This window comes from Gallus gallus, chromosome 1, assembly GCF_016699485.2.
Source record: "Gallus gallus isolate bGalGal1 chromosome 1, bGalGal1.mat.broiler.GRCg7b, whole genome shotgun sequence".
Classification (NCBI taxonomy): Eukaryota; Metazoa; Chordata; class Aves; order Galliformes; family Phasianidae; genus Gallus; species Gallus gallus.
The window spans coordinates 190,222,184-190,249,605 of record NC_052532.1 but is presented as its reverse complement, the minus strand read 5'-3'; the positions used below and the strand labels follow the sequence as shown (position 1 = coordinate 190,249,605).

Genomic DNA, 27,422 nt, shown 5'->3' with positions numbered 1-27,422 from the left:
GATCAAGTCAAGCAGTGTTTTGCTTCAGTTTGGAAATTGTTTGCTAGCTCCTCTCTGCAGTGCAAGAGCCAGGGCACACAGGGCTTTGTGTTGCAGCTAGGGAGAACGAACTGGTTCCACCTGGTGTTTTCCATTTCATCAGGAATGCGTTTGTTATTCGCTGCTAGCAGCAAACACCACACTGCTCCCAGCAGCCTGCTCATGCACTTCACCGGATGCCCAGCTATGCAGAAGGAGGTGCTTGGCTTGTGTGTGCAGGGGTTCAATTCTGGTGCAGAATCTCACTGGAATTTTTCTTCTGCTCATATTTGTATTGGGGTGGGTGGGAGTAATATGATAAGTGAGAACATGGAATCATTCTAGAAGACACAAAGAGAAGGCCTTTGTCATGCAGAGCGTTCTGCTTTTCTTTGGGTGCTTCCTCCGGATCCAGCTGAAATGTGGCCATGGGCTCCCCGTGCAGCCACACTGATCTGTGTGTTACTGTGCTGCTGCTGGCAGTATTGCATGGAGAAGTTTTCTGGTTGGACAAAGTGGCTTAATTGAAGCAGATGTTAACGGGCTACTGTAGGTGGAAAAAAATGTCCTGATGGCTTTTTTTGTTTTTGTGAACTTCTTATTTCTGTTCAAAACTTCAGACCTGTGGGGATCTTGGGCGTTTGAAGAATGGAAATGTTTGAAGAAAGCACGATTTATAGTGAAATCCTGCTTCTGGTTCTGCCGGATGTTAACATGAGGGTTTTTAATCTTTCCAGATTCAGTTTATGTAACTGTTAGATGGAAGAGAAAAGAACGTTTCCAAATAGATGTGCTCACCAGTAAGCCCCCACTTCCAGGAAAAAAAAAACAACTTCAGTCTGTCAAGCTCTCCTCTTCCACTGAATGACGCAGTGAAATGATGAAGACCAATGAAGGAACCTGGGACAACTCCATAGGAAAGCATCAGCATCCGAGGCAAAGCCAAAGCTTGCCATGAGTCAAGGCTAAGATCCTGGTTTTGTCCTGGTGACTAACAGGTCGATACTTTCAGCTTCTAATAATACCCGTAATCGTAACGTACAAAGAGAAGTCTGTATTCTGGAAATTGCAATTGGTGTTTGGAAGTGCAGTGTGGAATGGAGACGTGTCCTTTACCGTAACGCAAAACAAGACTCTGTGGGGAGGGGAGGGTCCAGTCCTAACTCTTAATTCTGCAGTTACCTTTTCTTCAGTCCTCACAAACGTAGGCACAGCAGTAATGAAAATTAACTTTTTTAAAAAATTATATATTCAGTTTGCAGTAGACATTCCTTATGTATTATTGTTTGTATTTATTTATGATTATCAATTTAACATTAATATTGTATCAAAAAAAACTCCTTATGAAAATGAGTATGGATGTATACAGTATGTCTGATTTTTATCCACAAAGAATGAATCTGATTCAGAATGCTTTTCAGCTGACATACAGAGCACTAAATATTTTAAAGGTCTGAATCTAATGAATTCTCAGCATATATGGGAATTAGGGAAGAGCTGTAAAATGCATTAATCCTTATAGTCAATTCTGTGCCTAGGATTTTGCAAGGGAACAGTTAACTGACTAGAAGAAGCACTACATTTTTAATTCAGCATTAGTGCGTTGGGAAGGAACTTTATTGCTTTGTGCTTGGCATGTCATTATTTTTACATTTGACATTATAAGGCCTTTCCAAATGAATGTGAGGAATTGCTTTCACTTTAAGACTTTCCTTCTTCTCTGTAACAATTGAGGTGTTGCGTGTCGGGGTGGGGGGAAGCCTTTTCGTTTGGCGAGTGCCATGTTTTGATCACATACCTTTTCAAAGCAAAAAGGGGAAGCAGCCTCCTGACAGGCGTCGAGCTGGAATTTAGTTAATGAAGAATTTAAGTAGCGCTGTTGATCGGTGCTTTGTGTAAATACATCATAACTTCTGGGTAGAGAGGGGCCTTCGGAAGGATAGTCAGTGATATGAAAGCAATTCTGTACATGAGTTAAGCATACTTGCTGCATTGTCTCTGCAGATTCTATTTTTGTTTAAAATATTAAAATGTACGTTAGCAAAAATGGGTGGATTTTCAAATAAAATGCAGCTTCCACAGAATTTTGTTACGGTATGAACGTCTGAGGTGCTTTTCTTTTGCTGCTTGAAAATGTGCACTGATAATTGCATTGTTTACTTAATAAAATACCAAATGTATTTGATATGTGCATACTGTATTGCAGGAGGAGGATGGCAGTGGTTCCAGTCTGTTTTGTTGGGTCTGTTGACTGAGGTAGATCTGCTTTCATAGTTCTTGGATCTCTGATCCCCCTGAAGCCCCTGTGTGGGGCTGTGGACCCGAGTTTGAAAACGATGCTGGTTTCGGGCTCTGCTGCGGGGATGATGTCCCATTATCCTTCCCTGTTGACTCACAGTTGCTGTTTGTGAGCACAGATGCTGACAAGGTTGCACTTTCCTGATGGAGGCTTTGCTACTAAACATTGCTTACAGTTTACTCCTCAGGAAAAACTAAACTGGATTGATAAATCTCTGATTATTTTGCCATTTAACTTGGTGCTGGTGGATATTTGCTTTCAGTATTGCTGGAATAACACTCAGTTGTATCAAGTGAAAAAGCATAGCTCAGACATGCTTCTGAATTACTGTGCACTTTCAGTGATGAGGGAATAAATGTGAGTTACCTTCTGTTAGGGTAATTCAGTCCAACTGCCTGCCTACTTCAGGGCTAACCAGCACTCAGAGCACATTACTGTGGGCATTGTCCCTATGCTGATTAAATACTGACAGACGTGGGCCTCACCCCTTTCTTTTGGTCACATACAATAAATTGATGCTGACAGCACCTCAGGAAATGCCTACAGCTGGCTTGTGCGTGACTGTCTGTGACATCAGGTGCTCCATCCAGGCAGCTTCCAGCTGCCAAACAGCCCCTCAGCAAGGAGCACCGGGTGAAACCCTGCATCTCCTGTTGGATGAAAAGTACATGTCTTCAGAGCTGGTAGAAATGCTAGAGAGATGTAAATGAATTGCAGCTTGAAGGCCATGACATGATTGAGATAAAGACTGTGGCAGAAAAATGAGAATGAGGTGCAAAAGCACTGTGAGAGATGGTAAATGCTGATGGGAGCGGGAGGCTGACAAGATAAGGTGATGGGTAGTGGGCAAATGTGCTGACTACAGAAGAAGAATCAATGTTAATAAGATCATATGTAAATAAGATTTTTCTCTGTGGTCTGTTGGCAGTCTTCTGACTTGACCTTTGTAGCTTTTGCATGCTGCAGCAGGGAGAGCAGAAACAGCCCTGACATCTTCCATTGTACTTGCCCAGCAAGGAAATGCTGTGAATTCCTGATGAAACTTCTGATGTTTTCTTGTGTAAAAACTGGAGTTAGAAGGGAATGGGCAGATCTGTGTGTGATGTCCTGGCTTGGGCAGGAGTGACGGGAGAGCCTCATACAGGCTTCTTTGGAGCTGAACTGTCACTGCCACCCTCCCTGGCTGAGGAAATGCTCCATCCGTTTCACCTGTGGGAGGTGCCTTACTCAAGGTAACAAATCAGTCTATGAGTTGAATAACACATTTCTTGCTTTTCTTGCTTCTCTGCTGATGAAATTTCCTGAGGCAAAGATTGGGAAGCTTTGGAATAGACAGACAACTTAAAAGTTATTACGGAAGCTGATAATGCCAATGAAAATGTGTTGAATGCAAGCATATAATATATTTGCAGTCCTGTGGTTGCAGTGTCTGAGGAGAACAGAGGTCTCAGGTTTATCTTCATGTTGTAGATCTCTGCTTTGTTCACAGTGTCTCTTCTGAACTTTCCCCATGCCAGCTACAGCAATTGCTTAAGTATTATTTTTGCCAAAAAGCATTATTGGACACAGTTGGAGCTGTTTGCTACCCTACAGTTATTAGAAGTGAAGAAAAGGTGAGCACCCCGCCAAATCCCAGCTTCCCAGGGCTCAGGGGAGCTGTTCTGTGGATCAGCTATGGGAACACCTGCTGGCATCCTGTACTGTGCACTGTCCCAGAACAGCACGCAGTGCCTGCAGTACCCTGCAGAACATGAGCTCTGGAACATAGAGTTGTAAAGAAACATCCTTACTCATACAGTGGATTTGAAACCCAAAGGAAAGTCTTTTTCAGAGGACCACTCAGCTCTAAGCCATCAGAGGTTTATGATGGTAATGCCATTAGTTTCTCTGCTCCTTGCCTGTCACTATAGGGTAACTTTTCAGTCCATTAGCTTCTGCCTTGACCTTATTCTGGCAAACTCCTTTTAGCCCACAGAAGCAGTGTGTGTAATACCCTTTCTCTCAGGAAGCAAACAAATGAGGAGAGTGCTGCAGAGCAAGTCCTCTGCCCTCATTTCTTAATATGTGCAGGTCTGCACCTGCAGAGAGATCACTGTTACATAACCTCGCTGCATCTCAGAGGCTGCAAACCTCCCACCAAACCAGGCTTATACAGCTGGACTACAATCCAGTCCAGTTGCTTTCCCCTACAGGGAAGTTGCTCAGAGAAGGTTCAACCCAGCATGATGCTGAGGTAAGCAACTCCAGTAATCACTTGCATGACTACAGATGAACAATATACACCACTCTGCTTTGCTTTTTTAGGCAGTTAATGGATTGGTGTTTCTTAGCCAGAGTACATTTACCACATGCTTGCAGTAAACCAACACTTTCTGACTGATGGGAATTCAAAGGTGACCATGCTCCCAAAGAATACTGATCTTTCTTGTGTTGACCAACAGTCAACAGCCTTCCAGCCACTCTGCCCCAAGCCTGTAGCACTTGGTCTTGTTGAACTGCATCACATTGGCCTCAGCCCAGTGATCCAGCCTGTCCAGATCCCTTTGTAGGGCGTTCTTACACCCAGGTGGTTCAACATTTCTTCCCAGCTTGGTGTCATCTGCAAACTTACTGAGGGTGCACTCAATTCCCTCATCAAGGTCATCAATAAAGATACTGAAAAGGACAGGCCTCAGTGCTGACACCTGGGGATCACCAGCTGGATTTAAGTCCATTCACCACCAAGGACTGGCCTTCCAGCCAGTTCTTTACCCAGCAAGGACTGTACCTGCTCAAGCCCTGGGCTTGCCAGCTTGTCCAGCAGAATTCTGAGTCAAAGGCTTTGCTGAAGTGGACCATGTTGACACCTTTTCCTCATCTACCAGCTGGGTCCCCTGATCCCAGAAGGAGCTCAGGTTGGTCAGGACCTGCTTTTCATTGAACCCATGTTGGCTGGGCCTCAGCCCCTGGCTGTCCTGCACCTGCCATGTGATTTCACTCAAGATGATCTGTAAATGCTCTTTTGCTAAAGGCCTAGCTGTTCCCCATGTAAAAGCCTCACACCGGCTTTAAATGCAAAGCCTATTGAAATCAAGGGGGTGTGAGACACTTCACTGAAGGCACTTGCACCTGGCTTGTGCAGGCTGCCTGTTGCTTCTGCTCTAATTAACATGCTTCAGATTTCTTTTTAACTCCCTCTCACCCTTGAAGGCATTTATGGTTAGAACCTAAGCAGTAATTTCAAGATGCAAAGTTATTTTTTCTGAGGTACAACTTGAAGTTGTCTTACAAAGTGCAGTGGATTATGGACATAAGCACACAGAAACACAGAGATGAGCCCTACGCTAATGTAAATGCCCTTTGGGGAGTGGTGGGAAGAAGGCAAGGCCTTTCTTTGACAGCAAAGCTGTTCCACATAAGCCATCTTCTAGTTCTGTGACTAAACGAAAAGCTAGACTCACCCCTGAGCAGAACTAATCTCTCTTTCAAGTATGCTGTCTCATGCAGCTTGTACTTCAATCAAAGAAAGCCACTGCAGCCAAGGGGAGCCTTCTGTTGGGCTGGAAACATGAGCACCTTGCAAGCATGGACCCACGTTCTCTGGCCACTTGAATGTTAGGGGTCACCTCAGTCTTAGCAGTAACCCAACTGAATTACAGCAGAGACACATCCAAACTCATTTAAGTGTTCACTGTGCAAGGGAGATTCGGTCTGAGATGAAGGCTCCTGTGTTTCTATGCTTCTTTGAGAGCCAGGTTTCTGAGGAGCTGGTAGTCAGTTCCAAGCACCTTCGGCTCAAGGAGACACCTGCTGGGTGTAAAGGAAAGAATGAAGCATGGGATAAAGTGAGACACTGCAACGCTATTTGCCCTTTAGGGAAGTCACTGCATCGTGTCCAGGACACACAGTGGAAATGGGGAAAAATTCATTGAATCAGTGTGCCAAGATACACATTCACAGACACACAACAAAGATGAAGGCTTATGCAAATATACTTGGCTTATATATATATATATACATATATATATAATGCTGTTTTCAAAATTTTAAAATTAATTGTCAATAATTGCAAGATGCTTAAGTAGAATTTTTGATACAGACAGATAAAATGATTCAAACATTCAGTTTCTAACAATATTTGAATTGTGCTTGGCTAACCTGGATTCTCATTTAGCAAAGTATTTTGTTACAGATCTGTACTTGATGGCAATCTGCATTCAGTGTCTGCTGAAGGTGGCATCCCACATTTGACAGGCTGCAAGTACGGACCATGAAAGCTAAATAGTAACTCAGATCATTTATTAGGTATGCATGCAGCTGCTTGGATTGAGAAGCCCAGGACATGCATGAGAGTCTCCCGCCGTATCTAAGGAAAGCAGTTCTCCACCTGCCTCTAATTAAACTTCAATGTGTAGATGATTCAGGCTTTCAAAAATAGTATCCACAAAGTCCACTCATTCCTGGAAGGACAGCGCAAATCTTTAATGAACCAAGAATGTTACATTCCTGTGTTAGCAACCCAGCTTGTCTGTTTTTAACCAACCTTTTCTTTAGATAAGGCCTTGATCATCTGAGCTGTGATGTGCCTGTCAGATTCACCAATATAGTCGCCTTTTGGGGGGCTCTTGCTTGGTGTTTCTTCCGATTCTTTATGAATAGGCATGGCTCTTCCAACCACACACATTGGGTTTGACACCAGAGGACCCAATTTTAAGTATTCCTTAAGAAGAAAGAATATTATTATTCTGCAATTACACAGAAAAGAGACAGTTCTTCAGAAAATCAGCATCTTTCCTCTGAAAATGAACTGTCAGGGCATTGTCCTGGGGTTGTTGTGTTCAGTAATTTCAGTGTTGATGGATGAATCTACAAGCCAGCTAACCTTAAGAGATTGCAGCCCTGCTGCCCTATTTTCCTGCAGGTTTTCAACAATAGCACTTTCTCTGCAGACCAAACTGTGCTCCCATACTTAGTTCTGTAGTTTAATCCTTCCTAGTCCAACAGCTCATTACTGCCAGAGGCAAGAGGTCCGAGTCCAGCTATGTGCTTCCACCACATTTATTCTGGCTCTGGTCTTCTCCAGACCTCTGAGTCAGTGCGGTTGAGTAACCCAACAGAAAACGCTCAAGGAGAGGAAAAAAAAAAAGGCAAGCTTTTCTGCTGGGTTAGTGAGTGAATCAGCTATAGAAAAGGCTGATATGCACCAGTTACCCAAATGCAGGAACAGGACCACAGAGCCAGGGTCAGGGAGAAGAAAGAAGGAACCCTGCAGTGGCAGAAGCCAGTGCTCCACCCTGAAATACACTGTGTCAGTGAAAGACCCAAATACTTGAACTCATACCTGGAAATCTCTTTCAACTTCAAACAAGCTATTAAGAATGGGAGTCAATGACTTTTCTTGCAGCTCTTCATCCCGGTCCTGTGATTTCCCAATCTCTGTTTTACACTGAATCTTTGGAAAGGACTTCTTTTTCTGACAGGAGACTGTGGCTCTCCTGAGGCTTTCTTCTCCATCAGTCTCTGCTTTTCAAAGAGAAAAATGATGTGTGTAGTTGTTAAAGCTTTACAAAGATCACAATTAGTAGTCAGTGTCAGCACTTCCTACAATTTTTAATGTGGTTTGATAGTGTGATGTAATAAACAACTCACTGTATAGACATGGATACTTAAAAAAATAGGAAATACAGCAGAAATAGTTATTTCTCTGTATGCATCTCCATACGTTCCTGATACACAGCTATTCTACTTACAGTTCCCCTTCATAGCTCGCATTTGCAGCTGACTAACTCTCAGTATGACAGTTCTTGACAGAGAATGCCAAATGACATGTTGGTCTGGGACAGTGACATGATCCCAGCTCTTCCACTAACTACTGTGAACATACAGCATAGGTAACAGCACTGAGCCTGTCAAAGCAAACAGGTATCTAATCCACACCTACCAGTATATAGTCAGCCCCAAGCCTAATACATCTTACCAAGATTTGAAGTTCAGGCTGAGCTCTGTGCAGCTTCATCTGCTCTTGCTAGGGAATAGTTTCAAATTAGCTCTGTGAGCTGAATGACTGCAAGGTGCATGTACACATCAAGTGAAAGCCAATGTGCCCTCCCCAGGACAAGATATGATAATGAAGTTACGACGATATGGATCAGTAAAGAGCTGATTAAGATATGAATCACATCTTTGTAAAAGATGGCTGATTCTATTAGCCAAGCTCCTGGCTAGCTCTATGAGTAATGACGTTCAACAATCTAAACACTGATTTCAATTTTAAAACTATGTTACTGATTGTGTTTTCTCTCCCTCATCCAAACTACATTTTATCATTACTGTGGTGGATTCATTTAAATGGGAAATTACAGGCAGTTTGGAGAAACCTTAAGAAATAAGAAGTTTTTAAATGTCCAGTGACTTATCAGTTCTTATAAGCTGCTGGCATGCGTGTTACCTGAGTACTCTCCATGCTCTACTCCTTTAATTTCATCCTGGAGAGATTCATCTTGCAAGTCAGCTGCCTGAGTAAGAAACAAATGCCTATGAAATTAAAAAAAAAAAAAAAGTGAAACTCACATTAGAAGTCTGAATTCTCTCTCTAAATCCCTCAGTGCAATGCTTTGGGGTGAGAGGAGAGTGCCCTTTCTGAAGGCCATTTGCTGCTTAACCACAAATGCAGAACAGCGCAATGGCTTAAAAATGCAATGGAGGCAGCCAGGTAGCTTAGCAGCTAATGCTGCTCATTGTTTGTTCTTAGTGCTTTAACTTCAACTATGTCCATGAGACTAAAAGAAAACAAATGTTACAGTCTCCAGTCAGTCCAAGACTGGAACCGCAGCTGGCAGCTCTTTCTTAAAAGCAGTTCAGAGTTTAGAGGAGGGAAAAATGTTCACTTCTGACTTAAGATATTGAACTTTTTTGTGCAGTAGGACTGAAATCCCTAAGCTGGGACTAGAAAACGAAGAGGGGCCGTTCCTGTTGTCACACTGTGCTTTCGATACCATTATCAAGGATATTTTGAGGGTAAATTCATTGCTCCATAGGGAACAAGTTCAATGGTTTAAATATAAAAGAAAGTAATACTACAGACACCTCTACAGAGAAACTCGCCCAAAGGCCTCTTCCTTACTTCTGCCCAGTGCTACGTGCCATCTATTTCACTCAAGAATGCAAAGCCTCATATATTTGCATATTAATCCTTTAACATTTTGCCAGCAATGAAGGAAAAAGCTATCACTTGCACTTGGTCAGAGAACCTGGGTCTGAGACAGTGACAGCAGAAAGAAGCTATTTCAAGCCCTAACTGTACCTCCATTAGAAGAAAGTAATAACCTACAAAGACCTAGCCATATGCAAATATTTCAGGTTCTTCCCCAAATTTTGGTATTTAGAAGGTTACGAGGTCACTGTTGTTCTTTGAAGATGCAAGTCCCACACACAGTCAAATCCAGACTCCACACAACTAGAAAAACTACATTGCTTTCATTGCTGGAGAGCCCAGATAGAGGTAGGCTTTGTTTTTAAAAAGTGATAATGACTTCTGAGTCTGAAGGCATTATTTTACCTGGGTACTCTCAGGTTCTGAATTTTGTTATCCATCAGTTTTCTCACTAAACTGATATTTTCTTCTTCCAGGAGCTGAACAGAGGCTTTCAAATCTCTCACTTCCTTTCGGTACAGTTTAACCTTTAGACAATTAAATAATAATAATAATAAAAAAAAATAATTGAAAGGTAATTTTAGGTAGTTACTAGGAAAGCTTTCCAATATGGGTACGGGCTATCTCAGTAGTATATGCCTAGGAAGAAAGCAGCTGTGCTGGCACATTTTCAGGCAAAGGAGAGGTCTATCTGGTTCTTCTACATCAGAACCCTAATTGCAGACACACATGTGGGTAATGCAACCCTGCTAGCAGAGCCTTCTCATGTGGCCAAATTGTTGTGGGAGAGAGAAACTTTGGATTTGCCTTTTTTTCAATTTCACAACAGAAGTTGGAGAGAGAAAAACATTCTTTGCAGAGGCAAATTCAGGCCCTTGCTCGGCAAGTGTTCCAATTCTCATTCACACATAAAACTTTCTCACCCAGAATTAGTGATGCTTTCAGTCCAGGTTAGCCTCTGCGTGGACTAAACCCCAGGTGTTACTTCCTTTTGAATGGTAATCACTCCATATTGCAATGAAGTTACATTAACTACAGAATACCAGTTGTTCAGTTCCCACAATTTACCTGAAGGACAAGCAAGTTCTTACCTCCTTCACTGGGAAGCAGAGTGTTTAATGGGATGGATACCTTCTCCAAAACCATACATGCCCATGTATAAAAGCAGTATTTAGTAACCTGAATACTTCTTTTCTCACCTAGGCCTAATTCACCCAGCTATAATCATTCAAATTTGCAGTGAAAAGCTACTTCCCATTTTTTCTAGCAATTAAAAAAGGTGAAACTGGCAGGACATTAAGCAGTAGCAGGATGTGGCTTGGCACAATGAGGTGATACAGCTTTGTATCAGCCTGGTGTAACACACTAATGATGGAAAAATGTGACTGTGTTCTCCAAATTCATTCCACTTTAGAGGCAGCTGGGCTAAGTGTGTGTTGGTAACTCTCCTCTCAGTTCAGAAAAAAAATAAATAAATTAGGAAATCTGACAAAACTGAAATTTTTGTTTTATATCCCCAAAAGAAAATGCTGAAAAGGTCTGCCAGCTACATATAACCATCAACCTTAAAGAAAACATTTAATTTGTATAGAGAAAGCAAAAGAAAAGGAATTAATGAATTCCAAGGATTGGAAAAGCTACTGATAATAGTTCTGTTTTCCACAATTAGTCAGAGCACTTACTCATGGGAAACCAAGAACAAAATAAACTAACTCATAACACAGAAAACTTCTACTTGAGAAGGAAGAAACTCACAGCCTTCAAGACTGAGGAGAGAGCCTGCCAGGACAGAAGAGCACTCCAAAGTGGACCTCCACTGTTGGCACTGCCTAATATTGTGTAAAATTTGTGAGACAGAGAAAAGGGAATGGAATTCTCCAGCAATACATGCTCATTCAGTGATGGAACATAAATTCAAGCTCCTTTTGCTCATATAGATTAAAACGTTCATTCTCTTCTGCTGACAACTACGTCATTGCCACAAAAACTGTGGCTTGGACACCCACCTTGGAAAGTTAAAGGTGTGAGCTCAGGGCTTGTTAATTTGAAGGAAAGTCATATCCTTGCATACTGGCAACTGCCTTAAACCAGTAGATAAAAGGAAGAACCCCTGCCAGATTTGTTGATTTCGTACTGGAAAAGAATAAGTTCATTCATTAATTTCCAAACAAGTTTTCCTCCATTCTAAACTGTGAGTTGCAAAGGTGGGGAAGGACATTTCCTCCCTCCAATCTCTTGCTTTGGTTTTGACCGCAGTGAAGAATCTGTATTGACTGGAACAAACACAGACTTCCACCACAGAAAAATCAGTTTCATGAATTTGGCTCACAACAAGATTTTCCTTGACAATAAAAGTTACATATATATAACATGTAGCTCTAACTTGCCATTAAAGAACAGTATAAAAGCTACCAAGTAATAAATTACAGCTATGCACAATTTGCATTTTCCTCTCCTCACTGTCCTAAGCTCCGGGGTTTCTTTATTACCTCCCATTTAGAGCTGCCTGAAACCCCTTTTTTCCAAAGTGGTTTTCCTCTGTCTTCTAAAAGTGCTCAGAGTATTTGTGTCCCTGGACACAATTACCATTGTACTCCTCTGTATTTCAAACCTGAGCTGCCATGATAAACGGAAAACAAGTGATCCTCTTACCTCTTCCTTTAGCCACTCATTCTCTTCAATTTCTCTGCAGCTGCATTTGTCTAAGTATCTTACAGCGTTCTGAGAAAACACAATTTAAAATCATCTCCTCTGAAGGAAGGACTTTGACAGTGCTGTACAGTAAAAAGAAGAACCTTCTGCTGTTCAGCAGGAAATAATTAAGAAACATCATCACAACAGGCTGTAACATCCCCTGAGGGATTACAAGCAGATTTAGCCCACAAGGCCAGATGTTTCTTCTCCATCATCCAGCCCTGTGTGGTTTACACGACAAGCAATTTACAAATATTTTATAGTTTCCTATATTTGAATAAGGAGAATTTATTTTTTCTCTATCATTTTCTGCCCAGTTCCCACTACTGCTCAAATCTTCCTGTTTTCAAGCTGTCAAACCTTTGGCTATTACAACAAGACAAGTAAAATCACAGCTGAGACAGTACTAATCTGACAAGTGACATAAATGTGTAGAGGTCTGTGCTAATGAGCCACTGGTACAATTTAATTATTGATGTCAGTAAGAGGAAAGAAACAACAGGGAGGACAGATACTGCCATAGATCACCACAAGCACACAGGACTAGGTTCTCACATTACATATTTTTTGGTGTCTAAGCAAGCATCAAAATTAAGGTGGCAGCAGAAGTGATGTGTTCATGAACAAGTAATACCAGTGCCTCGTGCCCTGGTTTCCCATACCACCTCTTGTAAAATGCCCTCATAGCTGCTCACTGTTTGATGTAAAAAAATGGTGCATGCGTGTGTCAACAAGCAATGCCATATTCACTAAGTGCACTAACAGGTTATTTTGCCCTCAATTTGTCAGAAAAGTTCCACATCTTAATTCCAACTGAAATAATTATTTATGCAGAGTGCATAAATTAGAACTGTAACACAGTTAACATTTTGGAAAAAAAAAGGAAGGAATACCTCTGGGGCCTGTTCCTTATTTTTTTTCACATGCATCTCAATCAGGCTATCATTCTCTTCTTTCATTGCTTTCAAAGCATTTCTGTAATATTCTTCAAAGCAAAAAAGAAAATCATCAACCAGAAATCATAACCTGACAACGATGTTCCTAAACAGGAACTTATCAGCAACCAACACACATATTGAATCCCATCCTGTGGAGCAGCTAACTTATCCATAGAAGATGTCCTTCCAAACCCAAAGAATAGTAAGTACTAAGCACAAAACTAGGAAGCTGAAGTAGCTTGCACTTCTCTGTTAGCAACTACAGCAGTTCCTAAACTGAGTAATTCTCTAGATGATATTTGTATCTTAATGCTATATTTTAACTCTCTCAATAGCAGAGCTCCTGGAATGATGCATAAAGACATGCTGAGAAAACTTAGTTTTTACATATAGAAGCAAACTAGATCTTTTCACACACCTGCATTAGTACTGCATTTTTTTTTTCAGTTACCATCCTACAGAACCTAATAAATCTTCTGACCTATCTAAGTCTTCCAGGGGGTTCTAATTTGACAACAGAAACAAACAAACAAAAAAAAATGGAATGTGGCAATTGCCTCAATTATTTGCTCTCATCTTTACTTGTGCTCCTTATTTAGAAAGTGTGTCTTATACCTAATTGAATTTGTTTGGCTTCAAGTTCTAGTCACTTACTATTTAATTATTCTGTCCTTTCCTTCAGTTGTTTTTGTGCTATTCTAAATAGCCCTCTACTGCTTAATTTTTTCTGCTTGTGGAAGGATTAATGAGATTGCAGCAAATTTGTTTGAAGGAAGGCATTTCACACTTGTTCCAGAAGCTTAAAATTCTGCCTAGCTCTGCGCTTGTGTTGCAGACACTCTACTTACTGCTGACCTGGCTTTCAGTGTGTGTCTGGTCATGGATCCACTGTGAAATCAAAAGCAGTCAAATAGGAAAGGTGCATTAGTTGTGCATTAGTTCCTAATTTAACACTGTGGAAGCTGGTCTGCTGTAATCAATCCACCATCTGGACTTGGCAGAAAGAACCAGAAGTACTTACACGGTATAATTGAATCACCTTTTCATTGTTTCAGACATCTGAACGATCTGGGATGCATTGGGATAATAGGAAGAGGAGGAACTGTTCAGACATACTTGTTCTGCGGAGCCTATTTTCCCTATGTCTCACTGAAACATTTTTTTCCCCAGACCTCACATATGTGTAAGGCTTTCTTTTGCTTCCTCTTCCCTCCAGTAATTCTGCTTACAGTGTCATCTCCAGACCACATGAACGATGCCAGTATCAGGCCCTGAAGCAGTAACTACAGAGACAGAAACCACTCTACCTACACTTATTCCCTAAGCCTGCTACAAATTTGAGAATTGAACAAGCCCAATTTGCTGCAGCATCACACTGGATACTTGCTAGATATATTTTTTGTAGGCTAGGAGAAGTACTCCTCAGCCACATGTTTGATTCTAGGAAGCTGAGTAAAACAGTATGCTAACATTCATCACAGCATCATTTTTCTGTATATTAATTAGGCAACTGCTATATGTATCTCTGTGACAGCCTCTCAATAAATACACTTCTGTTCAATCAAGAGCTTTTGGCTCTATATCCTATGATATGCAAGAGGCCGGACTGAGTGTTCCTACGGGTTCATTTTGGCATTCTATATGAGTCTATTTTCTTTTTCATTTCATATATCAGCAGCTGTACAGCAAAGTTTTCAATTGATTGAGAAGGGGGAAAACACACAATAAAAAAATATCAGCCTCTCTTTGAATACAAACCTTGATCTCTGACAAGCTATCGGGCAATGCAGAAAACATAATGCAGATCTTAATCATGGTAAAATATGTTTCAAGATACAAAAAGATAGCAGGCTGGCTCTTGTCCACAGTAGCTGATGCCTGGTAATGGTTGGCACAGAATATACAGACTGTTGGAGTGTCACTGCCTGTTACTAGCAGCTGCTTGGCTGTGGCCATGCATACTGAGCGGGTCATAAAGGAAGAAAATCAGGACATCCTTCTCCTGTTAGTAGCATGGGTTACACACCAGCAAAATATTTAAATGACTTTAAAATAGTGCAGTAATAAAAAAATCTAATGGCTTTATAAAGCACTCAGCACCAGAATATATAAGCTCTTAAATAATTGCACTGTTGTGTCAATATTGAAACAGTTGCCAGGACTTGTGCATGTCTGCTGGCAGCTTTGCAGGGCCTCAGCACGAGACTAGGAAACAGAGGCACAGCTCAAACCACTACCCATGTAGCTCCCTCTAGTCCTGAATTTCAATCATAATCTAGTTATTTCATGCAAGTAATACACAAAGAATTTAGAAGGTTTTCATTACACTACGTGTAAACTGACCTGCAGTCCTCTGAAAGTCATCTTTGACTTCCTTGATGTCTTTTTTCAGACTCTTAATCTTGTTGGCATCCGTTTTACTTCCTACATTTTTGTAGTCCAACCAATAATCCCTCTCACTCTGCTTTACCAAAAGTTGTTGGTCAGTTTCTTCTGTTCGGAAGAGCAGGTCTATTAAAATAAGAACATTGGAAGACAAGTTCATCTCCAGTTTCTTGAGCTGATATTCTGTAATTCTTTTGACTTCACTGATTTCTTTAATAAAGGCACTTTCACTGGGACTGGGGAACGGGGGGAGATTCTTCTACATTACAGCACTTTATAACATGATGGTCTCACATAGCGCGAAGAGCCAGCATCACTGCTGAAAAAAAAACAGATCCTCTTCTGCCAAGGAGACAACAATTCTCGCTGAAGTGTAACTGAAGACACATGTGACTTCTCTCCCACTGAGAATCACAGGGATGGCAGCCACAACTTTCAGCAACCACAAGCAGTCCTTCTTGCTGCCATCAGTATTCATTTTTCATTCTTCCAGTGGAGCCAGCGCAAAGGGCTTTCATGAATTTCAACTCAATGGAAAATATGAAGCGGCTGTACTTGCACAGTAACACACATCACAAGAAGTCTAATACACTAGCTTTGTTTCTATAAAAGACTCACTCCCATTGATTCTTAATTCAGGTCAGTGACCAGATTTTCTTACAGGTCCTTCACAATTGAATTTTGGGGAGGAAAGGTTAAATGCTGTTTATTAACGAGGAAACAGAATCTATTTAAAATGCAAAATCTGTGTAATTTCAGTTGTGCAAGCTGCAAATCACTCTTCCACAACTCATAATGTACCTTTCAGAATTTGTTCTTTGTCCTTAGCATATTGCCATTTGTCTTTCAGTGATTCTTCCACATCATTCCTAGTTACAACCTCCTTTGCATCTTTTTCTTGCTCCTTTTCTTCTATTCTTCTTAGTATACGTCTGATGTGTGCCTGCTGTTCTTCCTTCAGCTTGTCATTCTACACGGGTTGGAAAGATATGTTGAAACATTTTCAAATTTGTTTTCAAAGTTACAAAGTAAAGCAATGAAGAAATGTTGGATCTGTACCAGTGCCAGGGTGGACTGCAACAACACTCAGCTAAACAGTTATTCTTCATGTTTGAAAAGCATGGAGGGGAGAGGAGAATTTGCAAGTTCCAGAAGTTTCTCTAACTTGAAAATGTCTACCCCAAGGAAATGAGAAACAAATGGCTGCCTGAATATACTTGGTGCAGCACATGAATAGTCCTCCACTGCCTAGAAAGAAAGTTTTTTGTGGATCAATTTAGTAACACGGTTTATATGCATGAGTTAATTACTTCAACATTCTTCATAAGAATTTAATGCTTTAATGTAGAAACATTATCAGACAATCAAGTTACTTGCATGTAATCACAGTGGAGAGTCTTATCTGAGCTAGAGTTGGAGTCACACCGACAGATTTCACAACTGTGATTACATCCTCTTGACCATGACCCTCTCAAGAGACACTAAAATTATTTGAAATTACTGACTGTATGTTTTCTCCCGAAGGATAGCATAAAGGAGCAAACAACCATACCAGCCAAACCAATAACAATGCAATAGAGTCTCAAACATTCCCCACTTCTAAAAGGATTAACTCTAAACCAGTCAGAAGCAGTAAGATGGGAGCCCAAAGAGATCAATAAATAGCATTTCAAGCACGCCCTGAAGTACCTTGTATGGTCTAAAGTTTGAAGAAGTCCTTGAGAGACCATGAACTAACTGCAAATTGAGTGAATAACCACGGGAGCCTACAAATGTCTGCAGAGAAAAGAGCTAAATCCACTTCCATTGATATTTAAGGATTCATGTTACACAAGAGAAATACAACCTAGACTTCAAGACTGAAAGGAACACCAAGGAAAATGAACTAGATGGGTATTTTTAACGTCAGTGGAAATAGCAGGCATTGGAAGAACAGAGAATGTTTGTTTCAATGTTTCACTGCTATGGGAAGTGCAAGCAACACTGCTTGATCACATGAACTAGTTTAAGGATTTTTGAGAGATTTCAATTCATTTAATTCGGTGACTGTATATATATATCTACCTTCAAAGCTCGCTGCTCTCAGTTCTCACATGCCACATTGGACTGTTGTGTCTAAGTGTTGTTCAGGTGTGATCAGTAGCTATACAACCTTGTTCTAAAACCAACTCCAGCAACTCAACTGGTGATCCACAATAAAGTGTCTCTTCATCAAGCACTGCTACAAATTGAACCTAGATAACTGTGACGCTCTTTCTTGTTGGTCTCAAAGTGTGCAATTACACTGCCTCAAAACTGAATCAAAGAAGGCCAGCACATCTCAATACTAGGTTAGACTCATTAATACTACTGAAAAATATTTTTTCTTCTAATTCTTCTTCTTTATGCTAAAAGTGTATTCTTTGCTTCCTTGAGGAATAATTGCAGGATTGTTTGTAAAGGCTCATGTGAGCATGTACAGTAATGTCAGCTAGTGAAAGGTGGGCTCTCCTATGTTTGATGCAGAGTAAGGATAAATACTTAGAGAGTTAATGAGGATCTCACTTGCATTGAAAATCACCTTCATTGAACTCACTTTAACCTACTCCTGTGTCCAAATTGGCATCTGTACTCCTGCAGCTTTTTTTTTTTTTCATGTTTGCATTTAGGACAGCTATGCTGTATAACTTCTGAGCATATAAAGAGATCCATTCACTTCAGTTTCATTGACTGCAAGAGATTCACTGCAATGGTTACTTGTAGCAAATGTAATATTTGGATTTAAAAAATAAAACTGAATCTGTGAGTTAAAATGCCACGGATGAAATGTGTTGGGAGAAAAAAAATGTGAGAAAAAAGAGGTATGGTCACTTACTCTTTCATTATATTCTTTGTTCTTTTTTTCCACTTGTTTCAAATCAAACAAAACCTTATCAGTTGCTGCTTCTTTTTTCTCAATTCTGGAGAGAAAGAGTAAAGAAAGAAATCCTTACAAAAAGGGAAGAGAAGGGAATGTTAAGCTAGACTAGACATAAACTCTACTTACATGTATTTTTTTGTATCACACTGATACAATAATTTGGGTAGATACTACTGTTTACTCATTGCACAAAAACAAAAGATTTCCACGTCAGTTTGGATCCCATGCTTATACTGAGACAGGGACTCCCTGGCTACAATGTTTCTTTGGCTACTACAGTGGCTACTAGATAGGAAGAAGTTCTTCTCCTTTTGGGCTGTGGATTAGCTGACCTTTTCTAAGGACTGCTTTTAAGACAAGGCAGTTTCTGCTCCAGAAATATTTTTTACTCATCACTTAGAGGAAGCCTAGGCAGTTCTTTCAGAGTTAGGCCAGATAAATCTCAAACTGGAGCCTTAAACAGCACCCAATTCTCCCAAAACTTTCATTTGGTGAGCCTTAGAAACTGCATGTTTTCCACCAAGAACTTGTTAAGTAACTTCAAGAAGTGTTAAGGGAATGGGCACTGCCAGAGTTCCTCTAAGTATGTCTATATATTTCTGCCAAAGATCTAACTCACTGCTTCCATAATTTTTGTAGACCACTTAACATTCTCTCTGCCACAGCTACAGAATAGCTTTAGTGGTGATCACTCTTTTTCGGAAATATTCCAGAGGAATGGTGGGTTTTTTGCAAACAATTTTTTGTTGCAAACAGTTTTTTTTTTTTTTTTTTTTTTGCAAAATTCCCTGTAGTCTTTCCCCTCTTTATTCCTGAAATCCACTCACCATACAGCAAAATGGAGGCAAGCATTACAGTTATCACAATATCTTTTACTGTTTCAATCACTATTGTTTCTTGACTTTTTTTTTCTTTGCCCCTTCCTATCACATTAGTATTTTTTTTTAAGATTTTTTTTTTTTTTTTGCTAAGTTTGGATCACAAAGAAATTGAGAAATATACGTTGGAGATGTGTAGATTTGTATGCTCTTCTGTCAGAGTGCTCCAAGGTATTCTTCAAGTTTTCCAGTCAGCACAAAGATATGAGAGAAGCTAGATGGAGCAAAAATGTATTACTTATTAAACAAAGGTGACAGCTTGGCTCCATGCTGTGGCCACCTAAATAAAAAACTCACTATGAACAGCAGTCATCCTTCTGTGTGCAAAAGAAGAAGCTGGAAAGAAAGTTAAATACACACAATGTGCTGGAAAAATCTTGAAGAGGAATGTAAAAGACGTACACTTGTGTTATTATGCTGCTTTCCACAATAAAGTGGCACAGACAAACTATACATTTCAGAGACAAAGAAGGAATAAAAGAAATAAAGAGAGCAAAAGAGGAGAGGGAGGAAAGAAACAGAAATAAAACTAACTCTCTTCCTTTTTTCCTCTACTGCTGCTTTAGAAGCTAAAGATTGCGTGCCAGCACAGCACATTTCAGTGGAAGACTCTTCAGATAAATGAGTTGTTTGCTTGGATGTTCAAATATGCACAACAACAAATTCATCAGAAACCTCCTTTTCCCTTCAGTCTAGTAATACAGTTTGCTTATTTCTTAGCAAAACAGATTTTTTTTTTTTCCTTTTTGGATAGTATTTATTTGTGATACGACTCTGCTAAACTTGGTCTGTTTCACTATGGAAATTTGTACTCTGTACTTTGTAAATTCAAATAGAAAATTCCACATCAACCCTGTAAACTCCTGCAGGTGTCACCAGAACAGCATATGGTTGCTCTTTGGTTTGCCCAACTTCTGCTACTCCTTAAGGCCAGAATTTTTACCTGAGAGTCTATTGGACGTTGGTTGTATCACTTTCCTTTGTGATCCACTCTCAGCTGCACTAAAAGAATCAACTGGAGCTCAAGAGGTTCTGGCTGTATACCTCTGCGAACACTGGAGAATTCTAGAAATTACAGTCAAATATGATCTTGAACTCTCAGATCAAGCAGATCAAATATCTGCTATGAACAGACAAAAAAAGTTTATAGTTTCTAATAAAACTAACTGTCCTAAGTTATAACCTACTGACATAAATTTATTCTGGCAGTCAGAGAAGATTTCATAGAGGCACAGTTTAAAAAGTGTATATTTCTAAAATAGCCTTGAAAGCTCAAAACAAGAACGCAGAAGAACGGCACGCAATCGCAACACTCCATATAGTGATTGGTTCAGGATCTGAATTGGATACTTTGATGTCTGCTTTTTTCACTCATATAGTCTGGATGAGTGAAAAGTTAAATATATTAAACTCACTGAAATTCTAGTAGGGCTTCCTGGAAAGCTGATTCTTCTGCACTTTGCTCTTCTGGTTTCACCTTCTTCTCTTCCATGCTTTTTGATGTACTTCTGCTGGATATTAAATCTAAAGTGAGGAGAGGGCAAAGCAGAAAGGAAGAAAGAAATGAGAAATGATCCTCAAAATATGATATGTTCACCAGACTTCGTCACTTATAACAAGTTCTTAACAGCTCTGATACAAAAGAGATGCTTTACTGACAACAATAATCCTGCCCATGGCAGTACTCATGGCCATGTTCTGACATCCTGAAGTGTTGTCCTGAATAAATATATGTTTGTGAACAGGGGCTTCTGTCACTAGTTACTTCTTGCATCCCTTACTGTGGGTTGCTTTACATTTTTTGCAAATCAAGCAAGCAGTTGTTCCTCTTACAGTCCTTTGTCTCTGTTTCTTTGTCAGGCTTGTTTTATCATCAAGTTCACTTGTTAATATGCATCTCTTTCCTTCTCCTTCTGTTCTCCTAGCACTATGAATATTTGCCATTCACTGCAACTCTGATATCAGTTTTCATTGTCAAAGCTGGAACAAAACCACTCTCTGAAGGGATATGTGTCAGCAGTATTCCCCGGGCATGTTGTCACAACTACCAGCCTCAGAATTCAACTGACAATGAATAGTTCTGTAATGGAACTGATAGCTTATGTTATTTAAAATAAAATAGTCACAAGAAAATAGCACTTATGAAGATTCCTCACTTTTAGTAGCCACATCACCAAATGTCAAATCCAGGTTAGTTGAAATATTGTGAATATCAGAGGAAGTTTTAAACTTAGTGATTAAAAACACAGTACACAACTTCTTTCCATTTTAAACTTGCTTTTCTCTTCAACTTCTGAACAGCCATTTATCACTCTAATAGCTAAGACTGCAACAAAGTAGTTCTGTGACCAAACATGCAGCTGACTGGATACTCTTCCTATTAAAATGAGAACAGTTAAAGAGGAAAATAAATAAATAAATAAATAGAAAGCAACTTAGTAACCAAATAGACCTAAACTGAAGGGAATTGAACCCGACTACTGATAAATGCACTGTAATCCATACACTGGCACATGCCTTCTTGAGCTATTCACCGTACCCTGAAGCAAGGCAATGTCAGCATTCTGTAACCAAAATTACTTTTTACCGGGGATGAGTACATGAAGCCTAGTGATGAAACAAGTGAGGGTGCTGAGAACAGCCATTCTGCCTGCAGAGTACACTGCAGAAAGGCAGGTAAAAGAAATGCTCACTCTGCAAGGTGAGAGAAAGCATAGCCATGCCTTGGTCAACATGAAGATATTCCAAGCTCTATGGAGCTCCATGTTTTATCCAGAAATTTACCCCCAGCCTATTGGAAAACTACTTGTACAGATTCTGTCTGCTCTGCCGCTGAAGGCAAATTTGCACTCATGAAGTCAGTTGCCTAAAGCTGTCAATCACAGTTTTTGCAACACTTGAATACTTAAGTCGCAAATAGAGCTAATTCCATTCACAGAAATGTGGAAAATTCTAACTCCTGCCAGCAGTACCTTGGAACTCCTGAAGAGTTCCAGATCAGTTTTAACGGTTGCTACAGGTGAGTAAAATGTTTCTGTTGTTAAATCTCATTACAATCACGCCTGCGTGACAGTATCACCATGACTGCAGTAAAACTTATTAACATTATCCATCCAATAAAAAATCCTGCTTTATATGAGCAGCTGCTTGAGTCTGACGCCTTATAATTCCTTAATACTCATGCATAATCTTTACAGATACTAATTCACATTAAGCTTCCGTTTATAATACAATACTTTTTATGAAACCTTTAAAAATTGTGAACAATCTGAATGTTCCAAAGGAGACCGAGAGAATTAAGAAAAAAATGTCAATGAGACGAAGTGAGGTACTTCACCTCCCTACAGCTCTTTGAAATTTCCAGACCAAATCCACAAGCGCAGGATCTATGCTTACATACAAAAAAAGAATCTGCTATCCTCTCCAGTGCAGAATTAATTGAGCAGTATTGGTTCCACTTCAAGCATTCAGTTTGCTGATTTTCCTCAGAAACTGAAGATTGCTGTAGCAGTTGCTAACTTTTTCTTTTTTCTAATTGATCTCTGTTTAAAATGATCTCTCTTCTACTAAACAGAAAATCAATTTCCCTGCTTAAAAGTTGGATACAAAGTGAAACAACATTTTAAGCAGCAGTATTTTCCAAAGGCTTGTTTTTTGAAACTCAAGTCTCAGGTGAGATCTAATTATATATTTATGAACTTCTTCCTGTGCAGGGTGCAGCAAGCAAGCCTCCAAGCTGTACAACAAAGTAAAGAACATATTGCAATAACAGCTTTGCTCTGTTTTGCAAACAAGAGAAAACACACAGAAGAGATAAGGAAACATATTTAGAGGGATTGAGAACATATTAAATCTGCAGGAACCCATTTGCAGAGGGTAAAATCTATTTTTCTTCTCTCAAACAAGTAAATCATAAGGCTGAACTCCTAACAGAATCCCATTATCATTATCCCGTTACCAGTGCATTTTTCAATTAATGACTAATATTGCCACTTTATCCTTAGAAGTAAGCAATTCCCATATAGTCCAACCCAGGCACTGTGACTTCCAGATACTCACTGCAGTGACCACCTATATGGTAGCCCACCAATGATACAGACTTATCATACACTCATTTGAGATGGAAGGGACCTGTAAAAGTCATCAGGTTCAACTTCCCTGAAATGAACAGGGTCTCATACAGCTCACTAAGGTTGCTCAGAGCCCCATACAGTCTGACCTTGATTGCATCCAAGGATGGGGCAATCACTTCACTGGGTAAACTGTTCCAGTGCCTCACTAACCTATCGCAAAAAAAACTTTTCCCTTATACCCACTCTAGGTCTCCGCTCTTTTAGTTTGAAACTATTTCCCCTTGTCCTACTACAACAGACTCTGCTAAAGAGTGTATCCACTTCCTTCTTATAGTCCCCCTTCATATACTGAAAGGCCGCTCTCAGGTATCCCCAAAGCATTCTCTTCTCCAGGCTGAACAGCCCCAGCTCTCTCAGCCTATACTTGTAGGGGAGGTGTTCCATCCCTTAGATCATTTTTTTTTTCTTTACCATTAGTCTCCATCAACAACATATCACTGTTATCTCCTCTCCAATCTCCAAACCATGCAAACAATTTCTTGTGCTCTCAGCCCCTTACTGTGTTTTGTGTGCACTCCCTGCCAGCCCCTATATCACTAGGCATCTTAATGGAGGCCTGAGCCAGCTTGCCCCCAGCAGCCAGACTCTGCCACACACATACAGATTCATAGAAACGTTAAGGTTGAAGAAGACCTCTAAGATCATCTGGACAAACTGTAGACCTACTGTACCCACTAAACCACAACCCTTAAGGCCACATCTACACGACTTTTTAATGTCTGCAGGGACAGTGACTCTACCAACTCCTTGGGCAGCCTGTGCCAATGCACTACCACTCTTTCTGAGATGATTTTTTTTTCCTAACAACCAATCTGAACCCCCTCACCCATCACAACTATAGGCCATTCCCTCTCATCCTATCACTGTTAACTGGGAGCAAAGGCCGACCCCCACCTCACCACAACCTCCTTTCAGGGCCTTGTAGAGAGCCTCCTCTTCTCCAGACTGAACAAACCCAGTTCCTTCAGCTGCTCCTCATAAGACCTGTGATCCAAACTTCCCCTCCACACTTTCCCCCAACGCCTCTGGTCACCCAACGCCCAACCATATCCCCAGGGCGCAGCTTAGAAACACCCCTCCACACACTGCCACCACCCGCACCCAAATCCCCCTCACGGGGCCAACTACGTCAACCTCAAGGCCTAAACGACCACCGCCGCCCCCCAGCCCGGGCATCCAGCCACTCCCGTTGTCTCGGCAGCACCCACACAACTCTGTCGTCCCTCGCCCAGCCGCTCCCGGCCCCACGGCTCGGCTGTGGGCCGCGCTCGGTCAGCGCCCAGCCCGCTCCCAGCGCCGCGCCGCCGCCGGGGCAACCGGAGCTCCCGGCCCGCCGTGCGCTTCGAGGAACAATGGCGCCCCCTGGCGGTGCCTTGCGGAGTCGCGCCGGGGGAAAGCCCGCCAAAATCCTCACAGGGATGGATGGCTGTACCTCACAGCCCGGCCGCCCCGGAAGGTGGAAGGCATTGAGGCAGCAGGCAGCTGTCCTCCTGCCCCAGGCAGGCCACCGAGGGCTGTCCTCGGCTTTCGTGGGGGTCTTCATTCTCTTGGGGCTGAGGGTGTGTGGTGAAATCATCACGCAGTGCTCGAAGCTTTGTGTCTTCTCCTAGATTGGGCGTTTGAGAGCAGCGCTGCATTACAACTCAGGCTTAATGCCTTTATTTGTGGCAGCAAAAAAATATGTTTGTTTATCTCAGAGCAAAAGAGCAGGAAACCTATCAGGCCATCTCACACGCCTGACCTTTAAAGATACCTATTTTATAACCACTATTATCGAGCTAATTTTTTCCTTAGAATCACAGAATCATTAAGGCTGGAAAAGACCTCTAGGACCATCTAGTCCAGCCACCCACCTACCACCAGTACTACCCACTACCCATGTCCCTAAGTACTACAGGTCTCCTTTCCTTAAATACCTCCAGGATGGTGACCCCCCACTGCCCTGGGCAGCCTGTCCAGTGCCTGACCACTGAGAAGAAATTCTTCCCAGTAGAGCACCATATACAGCCAGTTTACCCACACTATTCCTTTCCTTTACACTTAGAGTATACATTTTATTGTTATATTTTAAAGGCATTTTATATTTTAAAGGAATATATTTTAAAAGGACTTTCTAAAGATTTTGGAAGACTTACTGTTTAAAGATGTGAAGAAATGCCATCTACTGGCAAGCTGACAGAGGCTTTGCCCTCCTCATGAGACAAGAACAAGCAGAGAGGTCAGAGGTAGTCCTTCCACACACACATATGCAGAATAGAGAGCTCCTCATCCAATTTTGTTTGTTTGTTTTCTAAAGATGCCGTAACATTTTGTGTTACACTGCTATCAAAAACGTGCTTATATCTTCTCACTGTGCTGAGAGCTTTACAACTCTGACACTATATAGGGAAGGAGGATTGGCAGGACCTGTCATTCCAGAACTAGTTTTTAATCTTCTTGGTGCCACCTTGAGAGTGCTCAGGCTCAATTTATGTGAAAAACAGCCACAATTACACAAAAATCAGAGCCTTCAGATCAACTACACCAGTGCAGAGCAACTGTGGGCACAGGCTGTATACGGGTTGCAGGCTCTTACCATCTTAGGTTACTGAGGGATCTGTCTGAGGGTCCTTTCACAACATTCAGGTGTTTTCAATTTGCTCTTTACTGCAGACACTCAAACTGGTGGCTGGGCTGAGCTGGGACAGCCCTTGCATCCATAATCCCATGGATTTCCCCCAAATCTCCTTCAAGAACAAATCACTGAACTAGCTGTGAGAAGGAGAGAAGAGATACGTTAAGAGACACGGCACATACCCCATATGTAGTTTTGCAGCTCCATAATCACAGCCAGTGGTCCTAACCATGCTGGAGCCCTCTGCCACCTGGAGCTTCCCAGCAGCAAGGAGCTGCTTTTCCCTAAGCACTGAGTTAAAACTCCTTAATTAAAGAGGAAATTGTTTTGAGCGGTGGGTACCAGACCCATCAGTTCCGGCTCCATCCGGCAGGGGCCAGGCGTCACACGGCTGTCTGCTCTAAAAAGTCTCAGGCTCACCACTGCCTTCCTTTTTCCACTTTGGGACTGCTGTGAAAGGGGAAAAAAAAAAAAGAGAGATATCAAACACAATGGAAAAATACATTCCACGTGCCAAGAATGTGAAAAGGGCCCCCACTTCTAATTAACGCACCAAGCTGTGTGAGCAGGGGTGCAGCCTGGATCTGAATACATACAGCTTAGAACGCTGCATTAAGCTGAATAAACAGGATGTGTGGATAAGAAGCACTTGAATGAAAATTATTACAGGGAGTAACTGAGTTCTGTGCTTTCACAAGGCCTCCACTTCACTCGGATGCATATTAACTGAAAAGAAGCCCTATTAAAAATCCAGAACTTTAGCAGATAATGCATACAAAGCATTCTCTATTCGCTATATTCCAGAGGGCTCCAGCTTCAAAGAATCGTTTGAGCTGGAAGGGACCTTTAAAAGTAACCCAGTGCACCTCCCCTGCAATTCGCAGGGACACCTACAGCTGTCAGGTGTGCAGAGCCCGTCCAGCCTGACCTGCAGTGTCTGCAGGGACGGGGCACCACCACCTCTCTGGGCAGCCTGTCCCGGTGCTGCTCAGGGAGAGGCAGCGCTGGAACACTCCGCAAATGGCAGAATGTGTATTTTGTGCCACTGATTCAACAGAAAAGCACCCACGGCAGCACCCTGGACAAACAGATGACTGAAACCTCCATATCACTACTTGTATCTTTACTGCAAACAGGCGTACCTTCACACCTCTTAAGTTACATATCACCAGGTAAAGTGAAATAAAGATCATTCTCCCTCACGTCACCCCTTCGGACTTCACGTGGGATACCGACTCGCAGCTGCAGATCCTGCTGTCGGGACTTTCTCCCTCAGCGGTGCCGTTTCTAACCCGCCCCACGGCGCAGTGCCCGCTCCCTCAGCAGCCCTCGCGGTGCCCGAGGCGGGCAGGGCAGGCCCGCCCAAGGAGCCGCCCAGCTTTGTGGGACGCGGCGCCGCCATTGGCGCGGGCCGCCTCCCGCCGCCACCTCC

The 27,422-nt window shown here is 41.6% G+C and overlaps 2 protein-coding genes across 15 annotated transcripts in view; one reads left to right on the top strand and one right to left on the bottom strand.

Annotated features, from left to right (window-relative positions):
* The window catches only part of PICALM (phosphatidylinositol binding clathrin assembly protein), a 62,521-nt gene extending 60,406 nt beyond the window's left edge, over window positions 1-2,115 (top strand). For 5 of the 9 annotated variants that reach the window (XM_015280752.4, XM_015280767.4, XM_015280728.4 and 2 more), the window contains one exon: window positions 756-836. Coding sequence is in view for 4 of the 9 variants with exons in the window: in XM_015280759.4 (XP_015136245.2) it covers window positions 756-770 (15 nt within the window). In the remaining 5 variants the exon portion in view is untranslated. Of the gene's footprint in view, window positions 1-755 lie in introns of all 9 variants that reach the window. The other 4 variants (XM_015280759.4, XM_025146922.3, XM_040647300.2 and 1 more) reach the window with 1 other exon arrangement.
* Window positions 1,618-27,330, bottom strand: CCDC83 (coiled-coil domain containing 83). 6 transcript variants are annotated; one of them, XM_046902700.1, is made up of 13 exons: window positions 27,133-27,330; window positions 25,952-26,127; window positions 20,659-20,767; window positions 18,321-18,405; window positions 16,268-16,436; window positions 15,425-15,592; window positions 13,037-13,128; window positions 12,102-12,170; window positions 9,855-9,976; window positions 8,745-8,830; window positions 7,638-7,819; window positions 6,840-7,016; window positions 1,618-6,106 (listed from the first exon to the last, which is right to left on the bottom strand). In XM_046902700.1, the coding sequence occupies exons 3-13, from the start codon at window positions 20,733-20,735 to the stop codon at window positions 6,092-6,094; spliced, it is 1,242 nt and encodes a 413-aa protein (XP_046758656.1). In that variant the 5' UTR covers window positions 20,736-20,767; window positions 25,952-26,127; window positions 27,133-27,330; the 3' UTR covers window positions 1,618-6,091. The 6 variants fall into 6 exon arrangements, with proteins under 6 accessions (XP_046758656.1, XP_040503248.1, XP_046758654.1 ...); XM_040647314.2 differs by lacking the exons at window positions 25,952-26,127; window positions 27,133-27,330 and adding an exon at window positions 23,303-24,668; XM_046902698.1 differs by lacking the exons at window positions 25,952-26,127; window positions 27,133-27,330 and adding an exon at window positions 24,585-24,668.
* Between the last annotated feature and the right edge of the window lie 92 nt (window positions 27,331-27,422).